This window comes from Amia ocellicauda, chromosome 2 (assembly GCF_036373705.1).
Source record: "Amia ocellicauda isolate fAmiCal2 chromosome 2, fAmiCal2.hap1, whole genome shotgun sequence".
Taxonomy (NCBI): Eukaryota; Metazoa; Chordata; class Actinopteri; order Amiiformes; family Amiidae; genus Amia; species Amia ocellicauda.
The window spans coordinates 37,299,935-37,320,579 of record NC_089851.1 but is presented as its reverse complement, the minus strand read 5'-3'; the positions used below and the strand labels follow the sequence as shown (position 1 = coordinate 37,320,579).

Genomic DNA, 20,645 nt, shown 5'->3' with positions numbered 1-20,645 from the left:
AATTGAATAGTTGATTGTTTGGCTAAATGTATCCTTTATTCAGAACAGCCATGATATCAAATCCATATGTTTTTTTTCTCTTCCCCAGACGAGATTATGGGTTGCATCAAGAGTAAAGAGGACAAAGGTCCGACGATGAAATACAGGCCGGAAAACACGGCGGATTCTGTCAGCGCCCATGTTGGACACTATGGCCCCGACCCCACCCAGCTGAACCAGTCTCCTGCCTCAAAAGGACCAGCCAGTAACTACAACAGCCATTCCATGACCCCGTTTGGCGGCTCCTCTATAATGACGCCGTTCGGTGGGGCTTCGTCGTCCTTCTCCGCAGCCGTGACGAATCCGTTTCCGGGCTCTGTTACAGGTCAGCCACTTTTAATCATAGTTAACAAACTGCTGTTCTTTTAAAAATACTCGTCAAAGAAACCATTGATACATTTGTACAGTTTTTAATGGTTTTCATGTGTCTATATATTTAATGTGACTGGCACTAGTTCTATGTGTGTGTAATACCTGCTGTAACCCTGTTTTAAACACAATGGCCTTGTCATTATTTTGACCTTTTAAGATGCTTTTTAGTTTTGACACTCCTGTTGTATCCTACAAAATAATGTATACCATGATTGACCAATATTTAAGTAGCCTGTGATGAATGTGCATTATTTCTGTGCTTCAGTATCTTGAATTATAAATCATACTCTGTTAAAGAACAGTAAATAAAGGTCTGCTTTGTTTTAAAATATTTTTTTCATCCTCCTTTTAAAATAACCTGCAGACTGAAATTGACAAGTTGGGGAAAAGCACTAAATAACAGATGTTATGGAAATATGACCAGTGAAACAAAATGCCCCACTTTCCATTTCATAAGTAAATGCAACTGCAAAGTGTGAGTAACTTTGTAATGCTTCTCAATCCTATGCCTATAGTAGTCTTTTCAGCAGAACTTAAAACAAAAGTAAAGCAGAATGTAAACCAATTTTTAAAATTACCTTTTTTGATTAACACTGATGTATAAGTAGGTTGAATGTAAACAAAACCTGCAAATATGAATAGAAATGTACTTATTGCAAGTATTCAGCCCCCTAAGTCAGTACTTGGTGGAAGGACCTTTGGCAGCAATTGACTGCTGTGCGTTTTCTACCAGGTTTGTGCAGTGAGATGGTCATTTTTGCTCAATTTGCTCACAAGTTTGTTGTGGATTGTTAATGGACTACAATCTCCAATCAAGACGTACATTTTCTATTGGATTCAAGTTTGGGCTTTGACTGGAACACTCAAGGAAATTCACATTATTCATTTTAAAACATTCCGGTGTGGCTTTGGCCTTGTACTTTGGGTTATTGTCCTGCGGAAATGTTTCGACCCAGTATCGATTCTTGGCTCCTCAAGCAGGCTTTCCTCTAGGATTCGCCTGTACTTTGCAACATCAATTTTCCCTTTAATCCTGAAAAGCTTCCCTGTCCCTACTGATAAGTCATCCCCACAACCTGATCCTATCACCACCATGCTTGACTGTTGGTATGGTGTTGACAAGGCAGTTGGGATGGTGTTGGCTGGGTGATGTGCTTTTGGTCTTGTCAGATGTAATGCTTTGAATGTGTCTTCACTGTCACATGTATGCAGTATCATTTACATGCTTTGTCATAAACCCCATATGATATTTAAGATGGGTCTTTTTCATTAATGGTTGTTTTTTGCCCCTCACCCACACAGGCCAGCTTTGTGTAAGAACTGAAATATTGTTGATGTATGAGTCCCAACTAAGACCTAAACCATCTCAAATCTTTCAAAGGCACTGTTGGCAGCCCTAAACAGTTTCCTGGTGGTATGAAACAAATTCCACATCTAAAAGATGGTCTCCACCTTATTCAGTGACTTTGAAATGTTCTGGTAACCTTCTCCTGATTTGTGGTTCTTTTTTTCCTTTACTTATTTTAGAAAACTCCTTAGTCATCATGTTTGGTTTGTTGTATCACTAGGTGTGGTTTGGATTTCAATATTTAACAGAGGAAACTTACAGAAACAGATAAATTCTCTGAATTCAAGTTAAACCACTTTTTTTTTTTTTTTTTTAAGGTGGTAGAGACCACAGCACTAATTACGTAACATGTCAAACTAATCTTTTGCACCTAATTTAAGGTTGCCATAGATGATGTTTTGAGAATCATCAAAAACAGTGAAAATCTAACTTGCATTCATAATATCAACATGTTATAACTTTGTTTGGAGTAGATTCTAAATATAAATTTATTTTTGAAAGTTTCGTGATTGCAAACTGATAAAAAGCAATGGAAAGATATCTGTAGGTTTAGAATAACATCTGGGTTAATATCAGCAGTCCCTGAAAGCTGTATTGGCTCCATCCTTGCTTTCCATTATCTCATTCTGCCAATTATTTGCTGATTGGGTTATCATATACATTTTCCATGTATAATGCCACTGAAGACATAAATATACCTGCAGGACTGTACTGCTTGCAGAGCAGGATTCAGGACCCCTACTCCAGAGGGGTAAAGCTTTTAAATGAGGCCCCTGGATTAACTCTTTAGTGGATATTTAAATCTAAACCTGAGCAGTCAATTATTCTTTTTTTAGTTAAGCCTCGGGACTATGCTTGTAGCTTTTGTCATCTTTATTCATCACAGTCATGTCATTTACACATTAGAACAACAATGATAATGTATAACATCTACAATTAATGAATGATTTTAGTTGCTATAATATACTTATTGTTCAGTGAAACCTTTTGGCATCAATTGATAAGGGTTGATTTGCTGTTTATATAACTGAATGAAAGATCCCTTTTATTATAACTCTACCACACCTTGATATTTGCATTGATCTCACTTGTGAAGGTCTGTCATAGCCGCTTAGCAGAAGCTCTAGCTCTTGAAAGTGGCAGAACATAAAGCATTACTGCTGAACACTTAAAGTGTAGGAAAAAGGGAAGTGAAACTACTGTAGCATTTAATTTGTAATGCAACAAAAAGTTCCAAGTAAAAGTTCCATGCATAAAAAATGAACTGCAGATATCCCCACAGGGATTTTCACACACATTGCATGCTTCATGTTCTGCCACTTTGAGAGCTAGAGCTACTGCCAAGCATTTATGACTGATCTGGACAAGTGAGATCAATGTGAATATTAAGGTGTAGACCATTTATAATAAATAAGATGTTATAATGGTTGATTGTGCCATCTTTGAGTTGAACTTCAGCATCTTGCAGTGTAGAAGGCACCTCATCTTTAAGATAATTTGTCTGTGAACCAGTACATGCAGTATCACCCCAAGGAATTAATTTGAATGCATAAAAGAATATCAGATTATCACTGTTCACAATTTTTACTTTTTTGGTGTGCATGCGTTAGTAAATCCTGAACCCTAATATGTCAGGATTTAATCTGATTTATATTAACCAAGGGTTCTTTTAAAATACAAATCACAGATGCATTTAGGCTAGGTTATAGGTAAGCAATATCTTTGGAATGGCAATTGTGTTCCTCACCCTGCAGAACGATTTAACAATAAGGCATTTATCTATTTTCTGCTATGTATTTTGACAGAATCATCATTATTAGTGGTACCTTGAATGCTATTTCTTGGTTATGATGCACAGAGGAGGCTAAATGGATAATCCACAAATACAGAAAGATATTTACACTTCATCTGCCATAATCCTGTTGATATCTTCATTGAAATCTCATTAAAGGTATTATTGTCATGTACAAACCAAAGATTAAAGACGATTACAATTGTTTCAGAATCCATGTTTATTTTACTATCCTTGGTTACTTGTACATTCTGGAGCAAAGTAATTAATTAAATTATAATGATGTGCAAAAGACTGTCTCAAGTGCAATGCTACAACATTTCACTGTCGGACTGTTCTGCTGATACCATGTGGACCTTCATCTCCAGAATTGATGAAAAGTAAGCAATGTTTCATACAGAACCCCTTCCTTTTATAAAGTGGATTGCAAGGGTTGTTGAACATTTTGTAGTGTTACAATCTGGAACTAAAATGGATGTAATTGGGATTTTCTGTCACTGATCTATACATAATGTCGATGTTGGAAAGAAATCTATAATCTGTTTTTAATTAACTACAGAAAAAAAAACTGAAAAGTCTTGATTGCATAAGTTTTAACCCCTTTTGCTATGGCACACTTAAAAATGCTATGGTGCAGACAATTGCCTTCAGAAGTCGCACATTATTTGAAGAGTCCACCTGTGTGCAATTAGTGTCACATGATCTCAGATTAAATACACCCACACCATGAAGGCCAAGGGGCTTTCAAAACAAGTCTGAGAAAGTTCTGGAAAAGCACTTAATCAGGGTTGGGCTGTAAAAATATCCCAAAGTCTGAACATCTCACAGAGCACACTTAAATCCATTTTTTTGTTTGTTTAAATGGAAAGAGTATGGCACAACCATGACTCAAAACTGAGCAACTAGGAAACGAAATCTGTGGTCAGAGAAGGCATCAAGAGGCCAATGATAACTCTGAAGGAGCTACAGAAGTCCATGGTCAGGATGAGCTGAATTTCTCCATATGTCAACTATTACCCAGATGCTCCACAACATTGGGCTATATGGAAGTGTGGCATGGAGAAAGCCATTGCTGAAAATCCATCCCATGAAATCCCATTTGGATTTTGCCATACGGCATGATGAAGAAGCAGCAAAGATGTGGCAAAACGTTCTCTGGTCCGATGAGACTTTTTGGCCAAAATGCGAAAGGCTATGTGTGGCACAAAGCCAATACTGCTCATCTCCTTGGGAACACCATCCCCACGGTAAAGCATGGTGGTGCAGCATCATGTTATTGTGATGGTTTCATTGGCAGGGACTGGAAAACTTGAGGGCAAGATGGAGCCAAATATAGGAAAACCTGCTTCAGTCTGTAAGAGACTTTGGGTTGTGGTGGAGATTTACCTTTCAGCAAAAGAATGAACCTAAATGCACAGCCTAGACTACACTGGAGTGGTTTAAAAACAAGAAGCTGAGTGTCCTAAAATGGCCCAGGCAAAATCCAGACCTCAATCCAATTGAGAAGCTGTGGCAAGATTTGAAAGCTGCTGTTAACTAACAGTGCCCATCCAAATTGAAAGAGCTTGAGCAATTGTGCCAAGAAGAATGGGCAAACATTACAGGAACCAGATGTGCAAAGCTGGTAAAGACTCACATCTGTAATTGCTGCCAAAGGTAGTTCTACCAAGTAGTGACTCAAGGGGGTGAATACTTGTGCAACTAATACATTTCAGGTTTTTTATGTTTAATTACCTTTTGTGTCACTGTAAACATTTTGCACATTCAAGGAGTTGTGTATGTGGTGTTAATCAAAGGGAGAAAATCTTGATTAAATGCACTTTCATTCCAGATTGTAACGTAACAAAATATAAGTCTGTGGTTGGTGAATACTTATGCGATCCACTGTAAATATAAATCATTGTAACGGGTATTTAATTTCTGTACACGATCTCTTTAATTGCAGCTGTGACGTTTTTTTTTTTTTCTGCTTAGCAATTGAGTAAAAAGAGAGAAAACAAATAAGTAGGTCCATCTTTGTTTTGAGTACTTTGAGCATGGTTATGGTTTGAAAGCTCCAGATCAAGTTCTGTAGATCCAGAGATTAGTGTTACTTGGAAAACTATACCATGTAGCTGTTTTTAACAATTATGTGCATATTTATAAATCTTTATTAAACAACATGGGGAGTTGGTTACCAAAATATGTGGTGTATAATACTTTGAAGTTATTAAATTAATGTCTTGAAATCTAAATGGGCAGTTTATACAAATTGTTAAAAAAAATCACATCAAACCTCAAACCTTCTTCCAGTCTTATTTTTGTTAAATGGCTTTACTAGGTTTTGTAATTTTAAATTTTTTGAAGAATTTTGCTGTTTTACCATTGTTTTACTGGGTGACTGAAATACCCCAATTCTCCCCTTCCTTGCCTGTGCAGATTGTAACAGAATGACTTGTGTTGCAAGGGTTCATATGCTTTTAAAGAACGACAACTTCTGAACACATTTTGCTGACATATGCTTACAATATTGAACAGGTTATACTGAGATAAAAGGGCCCCCTGTTACACACAATACTGCCTCTCAGCCTTCATGGCATGGAACAGGCTCAAATCATTTGCTAAACACTCCCCTTCTGCCCATACACATCCATTCATTAGGCTTAATTACAGGTTCTGCAAAATCAATTGGTACGTCAGCTGAATTTAACATGTTTAAAGTAAAGGGTTTGGGGGTGGCTAAATCGATAGAATAAATGCAATGCGAAAGGCCTGTTGCACCCTGTAATCAAATGCCTCAAAACCGGTGCTGCCTGTGGTACTGTCAAGAAAACATCTGTGATAGAGCACGGCAGCCTTTAAATGTGCATTTGATTTTCTTTTTGTTCTTGGCACATCTATGTTTCTCTTTTTTTTTCCCCCCCTCTTTTTTATATCAGAGTTAATAGATGCTTCAGTTCTGCCGTGGGCTTTTAATTTTCAGACTGTTGTAGAAACCTTGTGGTTGCCAGCACAGATGCAAGAAAATTACCGAGGCCCAAATGTTCTATATAAAATACAGCACAAAAATAGTAATGGAACAAGTAAATATGGTCTGTTAATATGGTGTTTCATTTCTAGATATTTTTTTTTCTTCTAAAAGGAATCTACTGTGCTAAAAGGAATGACTTAAAGTTAAAACTATACACTTACATTTTTATTGAAAGATGTATATTTTTTTTAAATACAGATTTAAAGCTTTATTAACTTCTCAGAATTCAACCTTATAATTTTACCAGTCAAAATAATGATTTATTCAGTGCCATCCTTGGTATTGTTGAGTTTTAAGTTCAATGACATCGTCTTAGTGTTTTTGTGAAGACTTGTTGTTAGTTATGGTATATATCTTGATCTGCTTTGAAGGAATATTAAGTCACTACATTTGTTCATGAACCTTAAACTTTGTTGACATACGATGCTAGTGCAAGAAGCAAACACTCAATTCATTTATTTTTATAAGTCATAATTAGATTTATTTAGGTATGTAGTTTTTTGTACAGAGAAAATGTTTTCCAGTTTAATACATTTTATCAATTTTGGGTTATATACATATGATACCTTTTTATTATTATGATATAACATGGTTACATGGGCAGTCTTGAATTCATTGCTTGTGCAGTGAATAGGTAATAAAGATTGATAGCATTATGCATCCTGCAATCAAGTTGAGTTTGAAAGCTGTGTACATTCTAAATCTAATTAAAATGTAACTGGAAAAAGTAATATATTGCTAACCCAGTGGCAATAAATGGATTGCCGAATATGTAAATGATACTGTATAAATAAACGTGCAGTCACAATGTAACACTTGACAAGCAAAGGTTTTGTGTAATGTAATTTATTACTTTATTGCATTACATGTGTTGTGCATTAAATATTATGCATAAATGTGTTCGGCTCGTACCTAGAGCAAGTTTTCTGTTTTAGCTGCTGTTTTAAAGGGTTTTGTTTTTGCATTTAGGCGGGGTTACATTTTTTGTGGCCTTATATGACTATGAAGCTCGAACTTCAGATGACCTTTCATTCAAAAAGGGGGATAGGTTCCAGATTATTAATAACACGTAAGTATTATTGTCTTCCAAGTAACATGTAAACCATACCAAATAGTTTTGTATCGAGACCAAGTTTGTGTGATCTCGCACTTTGTCCTCTTGTTCAACAAGCAAGAAATGAACGAATAGAAAATGAAATTTGAATGACATCATCCTTTCAATTACTTTATTAGAAATAACTTTCCTCTTAAAAACTGCTTATAGAAGGCTGTGAAATTACAGTTTGGATTATTTTAGTACACTGAGCAACTGCAGATCTATAAAAATGCTGTTTAAAGCTAATGCAGTTAGTCCACACTTAGCTTTCTGTGAAGCCTTTTTTAATCTTTCTAATTCTGTTCATTTTTAATGTTATTTCTCAAACTACTCTATTTTTTCTTGACCCTTTCAATTAATTTGATTTCTATCTCATATGACTATTGTTTACGTCATTTGGTCTCTAATGTTGCCTTTTTGAACAACTTTGCTGAGTAGCCCTCATTGCTGTATTTAGAAAATATTGCATATGCAAAAAAAAAAAAAAAACCTGTAGGCTGACATGTAACTAGAATAAGACTAATTGTATTTATCTCTTTCAGGGAGGGTGACTGGTGGGAGGCAAGATCCATTAACACAGGGAAGAAAGGATACATTCCTAGTAATTATGTTGCTCCTGCAGACTCCATACAGGCAGAAGAGTAAGGGCAATTCTTCTTGCTGCTAATCTGATGATCTGATTGCAGTTAATTGTAATTGGGACAGCATGATTGTTTGTCACTCTTTTCTACTGTAAACATGAAGCCAAAGTGCATTCTCTTACTTCTCCGGTATTTCAGTTTTAATTCTCTCATGCAACGCTCTGTTTTACCATGACATTTAAGGATTTGCTTCCTTAACATTAAAGTAGATTTAGTGTTTTCATCTGTAAACAAAATGTAAAGCCTATTTATAATGCCCCATCTGTTTTCAGAGTCTAGATAACACAGGCTAGATCTGCTTACTATTTCTGGGATTTTCTGTAAAAGTGTAGAATATTTATACTTTTGCATGATGCATATGTTAGCTGATGTCAGCAATATTTAGGTTGGGTAAGTCTTTTTTTCTTTGCAGCTGGGAGTTATTTGTTGAATCACTTTAATGTGTGATTTGACTACAAACCTTATTTTTTCTTCTCCGTGACCTTCAAGCTCAGCGTTTGCATCCGCCACAAAGCTTATTAATGATGCAGCTTGGTTTTCTTTTCTTCCCAGTACTTTTTTTCGGTTACACTTTTCAGCCGTGAGCATTATATTTGGATCATTGATAAACCCTGAAATTGGATATGTACTGTTGTTCAGACATGCCTTTGAGCGGATGAAAGCTCTGAATCCTCAAGCCTATTGTTGTCTTTGTAATGCTTTAAGGTGGATACTCTGAAATCCCAAACTTACTTTGTGAGGTCATGATGATGATTGAGACTCAACATGTCAGATAGTTGGAAGCTTCTAGGTTGGATTCTGCCATTTAATAAATTAGTTAACAACAGTTTCAATATTTACTTAAATAAAGGGTTAAATAAAATGATGACACTGATAAAACTATTGCCTTAGTATGGAATTTATGGAGTGTGAAAAGGCTTTTATTTATTTTATTAAAGATTAATCAGTCTGTACTAATAGATTTCAAAGCATGAATAAGCAGCTGATTGAATCAATTATCCAGTTTTTCAATAGAAAGTAAGTTACTTTAAGTTGATTTCAGTAAAAAGTTATTTTTATTTTTAGTCTTTTGTCGATTAGCCCCCACCATATATTCCAACGCATGTAAATCCAGTAACTGTCTCAGTTCATTGCTAATACAAATCGTGTATGGATTAGTTTAGGTGGGTATTGCTAATTGGTAGCTGTTTTCAACAATGTCTCTGTTCACCAGAAGTCCTGGATTCACTGGTTTTGTAATTCTGTAATTCACATAGATATATTTATTTTTCAGGTGGTATTTTGGGAAAATGGGACGCAAAGATGCAGAGCGACTACTCTTGAATCCAGGAAACCAGAGAGGCACCTTCTTGGTGCGAGAAAGTGAAACTACTAAAGGTAAAATGGTTAAACCAGAAAATTGGGTTCTCCTTAATAAGGTAACCACAGTATTGGCATCTTCAAAAGGAAATGGTGGATTTCCAAATCTATAACTGAATCCTTTGTTCAGTAAAGTTTAACGGGAATGTATGGTTACATACTAGTTGGTGAGTAATGGAGCACAGTTTGTACAACAATGAGATGAATGTTGATTAATATGTCACACTAATTAAATGTATATAATTTTGCATGTATACCCATTCTTAAATGTGAAATAGTTAAATATGCCTGATGTTCTTTATAGGAAGCTAAAAATATCTCTTTGACAGTGTATGAATTTTAAGCTAAAAGACAATGGGGCAAATACAAAAACTGAAAAGCGTGACAACTCAATTCTCGCAAATTTGTGGTCATGAATAATACAATAATGGGAGGGTTTATTAAGTAGTATGTGCTATAGAGGATATCATTCAAATAATTAACAGGGGTTTTACGTGGGGTGTTTCGCTGGACAGAGATTATGAAAGAGTAATGCTACCCCTATCTATGTAGGATGCAGAGAGCAGTTAAAGCTATTCATGATGTAACAGTTGAAGTAGTATGTGTACACAAATACTATATAAGCACTATAGCTACTGAAGGTTAACGGCGCAGGGAAGGTGGGTACTCAATACAATGTGTCTGAATAAGCTTTTGCCATTCACACGACATCTCCGAATCACTGTATGATAAAGAAAACAAAAATAAAACCTGATTAGATGTATACCTAAGGCATTCAGTATTGTTTTTGGGGATAAAAAAATGCAAAAAGCTTACTACATAGTCACAATTAAGGTATTGCTAAATTAATCTTGTCATAGAAATGGGTTATTTCAATAAAGGACAACACATTGTGGGAGTTAATTCAAACACTGACACTGTTGAAATATGGGGGGAAATTATCTGTGTAATAACCAACACGGATTATACAATAAAAAAAGACGATGTGTTTCTTACTCAAATATTAAAAACACATTACTTAAAAATGTTACTTCCCATCTTACTTTTTATTTTTAACAGAGTCATGAACCATATTTCCTTTCACAAAGCCATATCTTAGTAAATTATAGCCTAGATTAATGTGCTAAACAACAGGATAATGCATTTAATGTGTTCAATCACAAATGTGTTAATGCATCAAATAAACCTTAGAACAAATTTATAAGAAACACATGATGTGTTTGGTTCTGAACACAGGCACATTGTTTAAATATTTAAATAAACTGTACAACTATATTTTAAAAAGTCAATTATGCACAGTGTGAATAAAGTGTAAACTGTGTAAGTTAACATTTGTTACAGGCCTTATAAATGTTTCCATTTTTTTGTAATAATTAGAATTGATTTGTATAATAAGATGAGATAAGGAAAGTCTTAACCTGCAAGAGAACAACATATTGGAAAGACTGTTTCTGGGGGAAGTGGGGAGGTCTTTGTGTTATTTCATGGCAGTCTTGTAAATTATTTTGCACGACTGTTGAATTTGTTGCTATGGGACCAATTAGGCCGATAAGCACCCACTTAGTGTTTCACCAAAGCATAATGACGCTCCAGTTGCACTTATTTTTTTGTGGACTTGCGGAACAACCATGATTGTGCATCATTTATGCACAATATTCCATGATCATAACGTGACTTAATCTTGCCTGTAAATACCCCCCATTGTTACTCTCTCCAATCTGTCTCTTAATCTGCTTTCTGTAGGCGCTTATTCCCTTTCCATACGAGACTGGGATGAGATGAAAGGAGAGAATGTGAAGCACTACAAAATCCGAAAACTTGATAATGGTGGCTACTATATCACAACCAGAGCACAGTTTGACACGCTGCAAAAACTTGTCAAACACTACACAGGTAATTACACTGCACTCTGCTTGGAGCCATCATTTCTTGTCAGGCTGTGGTTTTCTTGTTCTTGGTTTGATATATTCTAGGATTATGTGCAAGTCTTTTGTGAAGTTTTTTTACCCGATTCATACCCCATTATGAGTCCTCTCTGAGATTCTCTTAGGTCTTCAATTTCATATGATTACTGGCAACATACATTTTATTGGAATTTAAGATTGTAAAGATATTTGAGGAAACAGATTTAATAAAGTAAATGTTGATTATTTCCAAGACTCTCAGTGTTTAAGCATCATGGATTTTTCTTGTCATCGCAGTTTTTGCCAAAAAGTGAAAAGCGCAATGTCCTTCATAGAATTACAAGTACCAGACCTTTTGGGATATGAAATAAGAAAGAAATGGAAAAACAAGAGGGACAAGTTAATTATATTTTTTAGACTATATCAAAGACCCTTTCATATTTTAATAATGAAGTAAACCCCAAACAACCAAGCCACCAACTGGAATGTCACATTCTTTTGTATTTTAGTTTTTTTTTTCTTCACTAGATGTGGAAATAGCCTGTTGTTACACAAAAAAGTTTTGATATCACAAACAAAACATGAACTGAAGCAGCACTGATATCAGTGGAAAAGGAGGACAGTTTGTCAATGCCCTTGGCAGTAGATTTTTTTTCTTTATATAATACATTCAATTCTTTCCATTCTTTTTTTTTTTATTCAAACAAACTAACCTACTTTATGAACATTTGATATTTAAATAGCTACTACATGTGTTTGACAAACAAGGTTGAATTTTCTTAACTTTGCACTGCTCTGAAAGACTATGTTTAAAGTTGATTTTTTTTTTTCAACATTCTCAGAACATGCGGATGGATTGTGCCACAGACTGACAACAGTGTGTCCTACTGTAAAGCCACAGACACAGGGTCTAGCCAAGGATGCATGGGAGATCCCCAGGGAGTCCTTGAGGCTAGAAGTGAAGTTGGGACAGGGGTGCTTTGGAGAAGTCTGGATGGGTGAGCACATCTTCATGAAATATCCATTCAATTTAAGCAATGTCTTTTACATGTAACTTGTTGAGTTGTGGAAATGTATTGTAAATCCTCACTTACAATGGAGTCATATGTGTTTCACATGTTATCCATTTCTGACTTAACAGTTCAGACTACAGAAATCTAAATTAATGCTTTGGAAAAAAAATTCTCTTCACTTCATATGGTGGTCCAGTGCTAAATACCATAACCATGATGAGCGTTTTTCTTAATTTCTTTAAGGACTTATTTGCCGTGAAAATATATTTGTAATTTTCAATCTTACACCCAACTCCCACCTTACCAAACATAAATATCCAGCAACAAAGCACTTTCCCAGCATTCCTTGCTTTGTAATTCCTCCTCCACCCCAAACTCTGCCTTTGCAACAGCTCCTTGCCTCATTCCACCTAGTGGTGGTGGTGGTTGGGGTGTGGGATTCTGGTTTACCTGGTCATCGTTCCCTTAGCCAAGTGAGTCTAGGCCAAAATAAACTATATTTACCTTCTACAAATGTCTGTTGGAGGTTGTCAGAACTCCTAAATGGTTTAATTTAAATGTTATGGTGTAAATATATGTTTATATATATGCCCATAAATTACCAATTTTTTCCAATAACCCATCTGTGTTGAATTTCAGGAACATGGAATGGAACTACAAAGGTTGCAATTAAAACTCTCAAACCTGGCACAATGTCACCAGAGGCCTTCCTGCAAGAGGCACAGATCATGAAGAAGCTCAGGCACGACAAGCTAGTACCTCTATATGCCGTTGTTTCTGAGGAACCCATTTATATTGTCACCGAATACATGGCTAAAGGCAAGTTTCCTTTCTTGTGTAAAACCTTTTCAACTTGGTAAACCTTTGAACATGTAAAGTAAAATTCTAGTAAAGCTTTATACTTTAAAGTTTTATAAAACTAATTTTGCCACCTGTCTCAATTGTATGTATATTTTATGTATTTATGTATCATTTATTGTTTAATCCAATACAGTAGGATCATCAAATACACTGCTAGATGGTATGGCACATGGGATTGTTGGACAAAAGGAAAAAAAAACTTAACGCAGCATGCTGAAATAGTGAATTGTAATGTAAATGTTTCCACTTTCCACAATTTTTCCTCTTTATTTATTGTATTTGTTTACTATATTGATTATTGCAACAGGCTTAGACAGACCTCTGTGGTAGGTGGCCATCTTCCACTGCCCCAACTCCCAATGTGCCTTTGACAATGTTACTATACAGTAACGTTCTCAGGAGCCAGCTATCTTTCACATGAAGGCTTCATATTTCAGAAAATAATTTACTTAGTCTGTTTTTGTTATTGCGTCTAATATTATCCTCCAGTTTGACATACTAGTAGTGCCAGCTTTGGTACAGCCTTCCCATGTGCTCTATATATTAATTCCATGTGAAATTGAGAACAAAAGGCTCCTCTTATACAAGTGGTTTCCTGAAGGGAAATGATATCCATCACGAAGATCAGTCTCTAAAATGTAGAGTGTAGCTGCAGGCTAAGTGAGCGTTTTCCTGCACGCACAGATAATGGATTTTTTTTTTTTTTTTTTTTTTTTTTTTAATATATAATCCAATTTCTAATTGAGGTGTCCAACATATTTTATAAAAAAACATAAAAAGCATAATTTTGAACAAGTCTATTAAAAGTTTTGTTTTTGCCGATGTATTGCCAAATGGTGCACCTACATGTGGTTCAACTAGTGTGATGGAAATATTTATAAAAACAAATATGTACATTCTCAACATTGATTATCAAATTGTATTTTGATGCCTGTATATCATCCTTTGTTACCTTTTTGGTTTCACAGGAAGTTTATTGGACTTTCTTAAGGAGGGAGAGGGTAAATTCCTAAAGCTTCCTCAACTGGTTGATATGGCTGCACAGGTAAGATAAAGACAGGACTCAAAATATGTTTCTCTTGCCTATAACACAGGGAAAGTGTCATGACAAACTTAAGCTACCTGAGAGCTCTGGCCTGTAGTATTTAGTGCTACTACAAAGGGATCAAGTGAAATGCTTATCGCCTACTGCCTGGCCTGTCCTGGAGTGGGAAACATTATCTTTCAGTACAAATTAATCTTCTGTCAGAATCTGTCTCTAGGGGCTAAAGTCTTATATTTCATCCCGATGCTCGTTTTGCTTTGAAATGTATGCTTTTTGACTGTACTCTGCAGTTATTACCTTAAGACAAGTTATTATTAAGACAAGACAAGTCAGGTTTTCTTAATGTCTTTCTAACTACTGTAGATAGTGGGGAGTGATTTTCTTAATTTGTTAATTCAAAATGGTTCCAGTATATACAATACATTCTTAATATTTTAGCTAAAGATACTGTACTGTATTACGTTTTGTGCATCTAACCTCATTTGTATTGATACTATTACACTATTTTTAAACATTTTAGATTTCTGATGGAATGGCTTTCATCGAAAGAATGAACTACATCCACCGAGATCTTCGAGCTGCCAACATTCTCGTAGGAGACAACCTAGTGTGCAAGATCGCCGATTTTGGCCTGGCAAGACTAATTGAGGATAATGAATACACGGCAAGGCAAGGCAAGTAGAGCAGAATGCGTGGCAAAACTGGCTTCATTGCCTTTTATGAAATTACATTGTTTCCTTTCACGGTGCATTTGTTGAAGGTGCATAACACATGCAGTGCATTACACTTGTTAGTTTCAGTGGTTAACTTGAGTTTTTAGAGCTGTAGGGTTGTAACACTTGCATTGACTGTCATGGTCGAATTTTCCTTAGCTAAAGGGTGAAAGTAATTCATTTTAAAAATATAAATTATTCATAACTAAGTTTTATTACAAAAAAAGAAAAGTCAGCACTTGCCAAACCTAATTGACTGTGAGGTGCTCCCCATTGAATGTAGTGCTGGCACTGCTGTCAAATGTTTTTTAGAACTGTTATAGTAGATTTTAAGATATAATTTTTACCCTGAAAATATCATAGATCACTGATTTTTGGTTAAATGTTGAGAGCTAGAGTGCAAATGGCTTCACTGGATGTCTGGGGAAAAAAACTCGTTATTTTCACCCTGCAGATGTTGTAGGACCATCATTCTTGACATTCCTGGAGAGAACTCTTGATAGGATTAGTTTTAATTTGCTTAATTTACCCTGACTGATCTCTGTGAACAGCCAGCAATGAACATGCTATACTGGCCCCCCAGACAGTGTGAAACTGTGACTGAGCTTCCCAGCTGCACCCAGGGACTGCTGATCTCATCTGCACTGTGGATCGCAGTAAACAAGTAGCAAGAGCAAAATTTTGGGGGAAAGTAATGGATTGCCCATTGACAATTCTTAGCAACTTTTTGGTGGGAAAGCTCCCATATATATATATATATATATATATATATATATTTATATTTATATATATAATATATATATATATATATATATATATATATAATTTAAAAAAAGTCACATGAGAGAGGTAACAAACCAGAGCAGACCATAGACGAAATTATGAGTTCACTGGTGGAAATGTTATGTTGTTTCCATCAAGGGATTGACACTTTTATGTAGGAAAAGCAATGTCAGAATCTGATTCTATTGACATCAACACCCAAACTATGCATGGTGTGGTAAATGAAATTCTGTAACAGTGCTTTTGTAATTTGAACCAAAACTAGTTTAAGTTGAGTTGAGTTATTTTTTATTTTTTTAGCTGTATTTTCTAACACGGTTTTTCTTTTTAATATAGGAGCTAAATTTCCAATTAAATGGACAGCACCTGAAGCAGCTTTGTATGGGCGTTTCACAATTAAGTCGGACGTCTGGTCCTTTGGTATCCTGCTGACAGAGCTGGTTACTAAGGGCAGAGTGCCATACCCAGGTAAGGGACACACTGACAGGTGGCAAGATGGTTATTTTAAAAAGGCAGTGCTGATTCTCTAACTGAATCCCCCAAAAAAAGATAAATAACAGTACATAGATGGGAAAGTTGGGATTGGTTTGTTTTTTCCTGGTCTCATATTTGTAACATTTGTGAAAAATGTGTGTCATGGTGCTCTGTATGTGTTCAGCTTGTCACCCAGATTTGGCTGTATAGAATTAGAAGACCAGTCTTGTAACTGTGGGGGTGTAGTTGTTCCAAAGTACTGGAATTCATTAAATAAAAAAATAATACACAAATAAACAAAAATAAAAGTTAGTACAACAATCCATGTATGTATAGAGACACCAAAAGACCACTGACTTGGTAACAGACAGTCTAAACCTGAGTCTGCTATTACCCCTATATACATAATCTTTTTTATTTCTCGGGTAAGTTCCTCAATACCTTTACACATTGCCATTATAGTTTTCAAAGCCACATAAGACCACATAATATATGTTAGCTAAATTAACATTCCCCGAGTCCGTATGGAAAAAGACTTAGTCTGCGCAGCTAGAACAGGCGGTCCCGTCTATTTTACTGTGGGAGCAAGCAGCGCCTTCCCTCTAGTGAAGCCTGTGTCTGCCCCGCCAGCCACCGCAGCTGAGAAGAGCGAAGAAAGACAAACACTGCCTATTGTATACAAGTTGTTTTATTCACACTGCTTAAACTTCTGTAACCCTGTCTAATAAACAGATAGTATAGAGATAATGTGTATTTTGTTTTAGTTTAATCATTTCTATGATGCCGACGATTGTGTGCAACCAACAGTAGAATCCCTTTATACCACCATGTAACACCAAACAAATAACCAGGGAAAAATGGTTTATGTGTACCTTTAACTATAAAACACCTTCTTTCCTACTCAGACATTGCTATATAATTAACTGTATCAGTGGTCTTACTTTCTTTTATTGACTGTGTAACCGTGACAGCCTGCTTTGCCATAATGGGTTTTCTTAAGTATGCTAATAACATAATGTACTTGTAAAATGCTCATGTTCAAAGGTTTTTATTTTACTGTACATGTGTATGTGCGTAGGGATTCTTTAATGCATTATTGTCACCTATGGATGTCAAATCAAATAGGTTTTTAATTATGGTTCATATTTTCTAGAGCATTCTCCACAGTCTAGTACCACACAAGCTTCCCTGTGGATATGATTAATAGAACTCCATGAGCTTCCTTGAAAAACCTGGGGAGTTAGATTGCATTTATGATTTGTTCTGTGAAAAATGGACTTTAATCTGTATTTCAATTCAACTCAAAAGCCCACTTACTCCCTTGGTATGCTGTGACTTTGGAAAGAACATGGAGCATTTAAAAAGTGTTGTGAAAGAACAAAAACATTACATTGGAATGGAGTACAATATAAACCATTACATCTTGATCTACTATATTTTGAGCTTTTTATTATTCAATTTGAAAAAAAACAATTTATAGAAATAATTATAATTCATTTTAAAGAAAAAGACAAATGTCCTTATTTTCACATTTTAAGATGGTGGGACATATTTGCAGATGTAGTCTAATTTATTTTGTATCGAAGGGTTTATTATTAGATTTATTTTTAAGCCATTACTTCCTGAAAGTTTTCACTGTACGATTCTCTTGCATCTTGATGGTGTCCTCTGGAGATCCAATGTCAATAATACATTAAAAAAAAAAAAAAATTAAAGAGATTTTCATATCCCCAAAGTTTGCAAGATTATATTGAAAGAAGGAAATGGCAGTACTAATATAACACTGTAAAGCAGTGGTCTTCATCTTTGGTCCTTATAGACCTCAATTAATCTGGTTTTATAGGGCTCTTCAGTCACATTAAACTTTATTAATGAAGTCAATAATTGTTGTGAACCCCTGCTGTAGAACAATTGTGAAGTAATGAATGGTTTGGCAGAATGACATGAGGAGGGAGAGAGAGAGACAGAGAGAGAAGGAACACAGTTGAAGAGTGAACTTACAGAAAAGGTAGTCGTCCCTAGTACATTTCAGTTGTAGCTTGATAAAACTAGTCAATCAGTGCTTTTGCAAGGAGAGCAGACTACGATTATAGTGGTGCCATCTGGGCTTTGTAGAAATTGAGATTGTGAGCACCAGGCTTGTTTTCAGCCATCTGTTCCCCCCTGTTGTCACTGGAGATCTCTGTGGTATTTCTGTGGCCATGAACTGTGACTGGTATATTAAAACTGTGGCAGCAGCAGAATTTGACCTTAGGCCTCATATTTGTTGTTTTGTATGGGGGGGGGGGGGGTTTCATGTAAAATGGAAATATGAGAATTATATATGACTAGTATTAATAAAACAGAATGCTTTAACCTTGGCAGGATAAAGGCACCACACACTGATTCTCTCGTGCTATTTTGTCTGAGAGTCCTGTTCATATCACCAGGTCACTGAGCATTATGAGGACATATTTGTAATCCACATTTTCCAGCAGGCTTTATGCATAGTAACACCTTTCCGTTTGTACGTGACGTTTTACATGAGTAAGGCAGTAATATCTGCCCTGAAGACGGTAGACCTCATTGTGCTATTGATGGGATTTATCTTGTGTGCCTGCAGAAGAGAAAAAACAAAAACTAATCAATGTCTTTAATCTCCTGGAAAAGTAATAATCCCTCAAAATCAATATTTAGAGTTAACGTGTCTCTAAAGAATTTCCTAACAAAGGAATTGATTAAGTTATGAATCGTAAATGGCTTACCAGCCTTATCCTGTCATGTGTTTGTGTATGTACTCCAGTCCAACAGAGGTTAATGTAAAATACTAAGTTTTATGGTAGTTGTGCACTTTTGAACTTGATTTCTGAACAAGGAAATTGGTGACATGCTTGGTGGAAGACATTTGCGGATACATGTTCTGTACAGCAAAACAATTCAGTTGCAAATGAAAGTTTTTAAAATGACAATTATAAAAATACTTCACTCATAACACAAATAAATAGAAAACACAGATAACTGAATAACTGGTCAGCATGAGGAAAGCACCACATGCACTCAGTAAAAGCATGTTCAGAAAGTGATCTTACTTGATTCACTATATGATATTCCATACCATGCTATGCTAGGATCTAAAATAAAATAGTGCTTAAAACTGTATTACTGACATTGCATCTACAGGGATAGAAGTCCCAGACTTTCATTAAATGCATCAATTGGCCACAAAAGCTCATCATAATTATCTTTTACTTTTCCTAAATAATCAGAGCTCAATGCGTTACTTAGGTTAGTTTAACTGGTACAGGGACATCTGCAGGATAATAATTGAATTACAATTGAGTATGTAGGTCACACAAAACACAAGGCTCTATCCCTACGGGCTTGTGTCGTCTACATAGTTGTCCATGACGATACATATTGGTAGCCTTTAATTTTGTTTACATATAGATCTGGAGTCTTCCACACATTTTTAATTTGTCTTGTGTTTGGCATGCCTTAAATTACTGTTATTGCCATTATTGGTGCACACTTTACTGGAGCACAGTTTACAAATGCAGAAACATCTGCCAGTGCAGGTAAAATACTGCAGAACTGCATATATAGCCTTAGTTGTCGTTAGATGCCATTTTCACGGGTGACTTGTCAGGAATCAAAGAAACGTGTTTTAGTTTTAAGGCTACAGTTCAGTGTTTATTTAAAACAAAAATAATACAAATTGACTAAAAATGGTTATCTCTATTTTACCTGAACAGTACAGTGGTCTTTTTCAGAAAATAATCTACAAAATACAAAGCATGTTGTCTCACATTCAAATCATACTTAATGTTAACAGATTGAAGCCAAGGAATGTGTTTTCCTCAAGGAAATCTACTAATTTAAGACCAGTCCACTCAAGTCTTGAATCTTACTTGTTTTCCCCCTGAATGAATGTACACAAAGCAAGTGGACTTACTGTGGCTCATTGGGACTGCAGGGCATGAACACTTTGAGCGATGGTGTCGAAATCAGGAACAATTGAAGTAACGACTGATCTCAGCGCTGCCTTCAAATGCTTGTCAATCAGACGGGATCTCATTTTGGTTTTAATCCTACCCATCACAGAAAATGTTGATTCATATGTGTATGTTGATGCAAACACTGACAGGATTTATGCTGCTGCATTTCTTAGACTTAATTTGTCAAATTTCTAGTGGCACTGCCATCACATTGTAGTGAC

The 20,645-nt window shown here is 35.7% G+C and overlaps 1 protein-coding gene across 2 annotated transcripts in view; it reads left to right on the top strand.

Annotated features, from left to right (window-relative positions):
• Positions 1-20,645, top strand: part of yes1 (YES proto-oncogene 1, Src family tyrosine kinase) — a 49,655-nt gene that overhangs the window by 26,484 nt on the left and 2,526 nt on the right. Inside the window, exons 2-11 of one of the 2 annotated variants that reach the window (XM_066723413.1) lie at positions 89-364; positions 7,531-7,630; positions 8,200-8,298; positions 9,572-9,675; positions 11,401-11,550; positions 12,404-12,559; positions 13,214-13,397; positions 14,408-14,480; positions 15,001-15,154; positions 16,313-16,444. In XM_066723413.1, coding sequence (XP_066579510.1) covers positions 97-364; positions 7,531-7,630; positions 8,200-8,298; positions 9,572-9,675; positions 11,401-11,550; positions 12,404-12,559; positions 13,214-13,397; positions 14,408-14,480; positions 15,001-15,154; positions 16,313-16,444 — 1,420 coding nt within the window. In that variant the 5' untranslated portion in view covers positions 89-96. Of the gene's footprint in view, positions 1-88; positions 365-7,530; positions 7,631-8,199; positions 8,299-9,571; positions 9,676-11,400; positions 11,551-12,403; positions 12,560-13,213; positions 13,398-14,403; positions 14,481-15,000; positions 15,155-16,312; positions 16,445-20,645 lie in introns of both variants that reach the window. The other variant, XM_066723412.1, reaches the window with a different exon arrangement.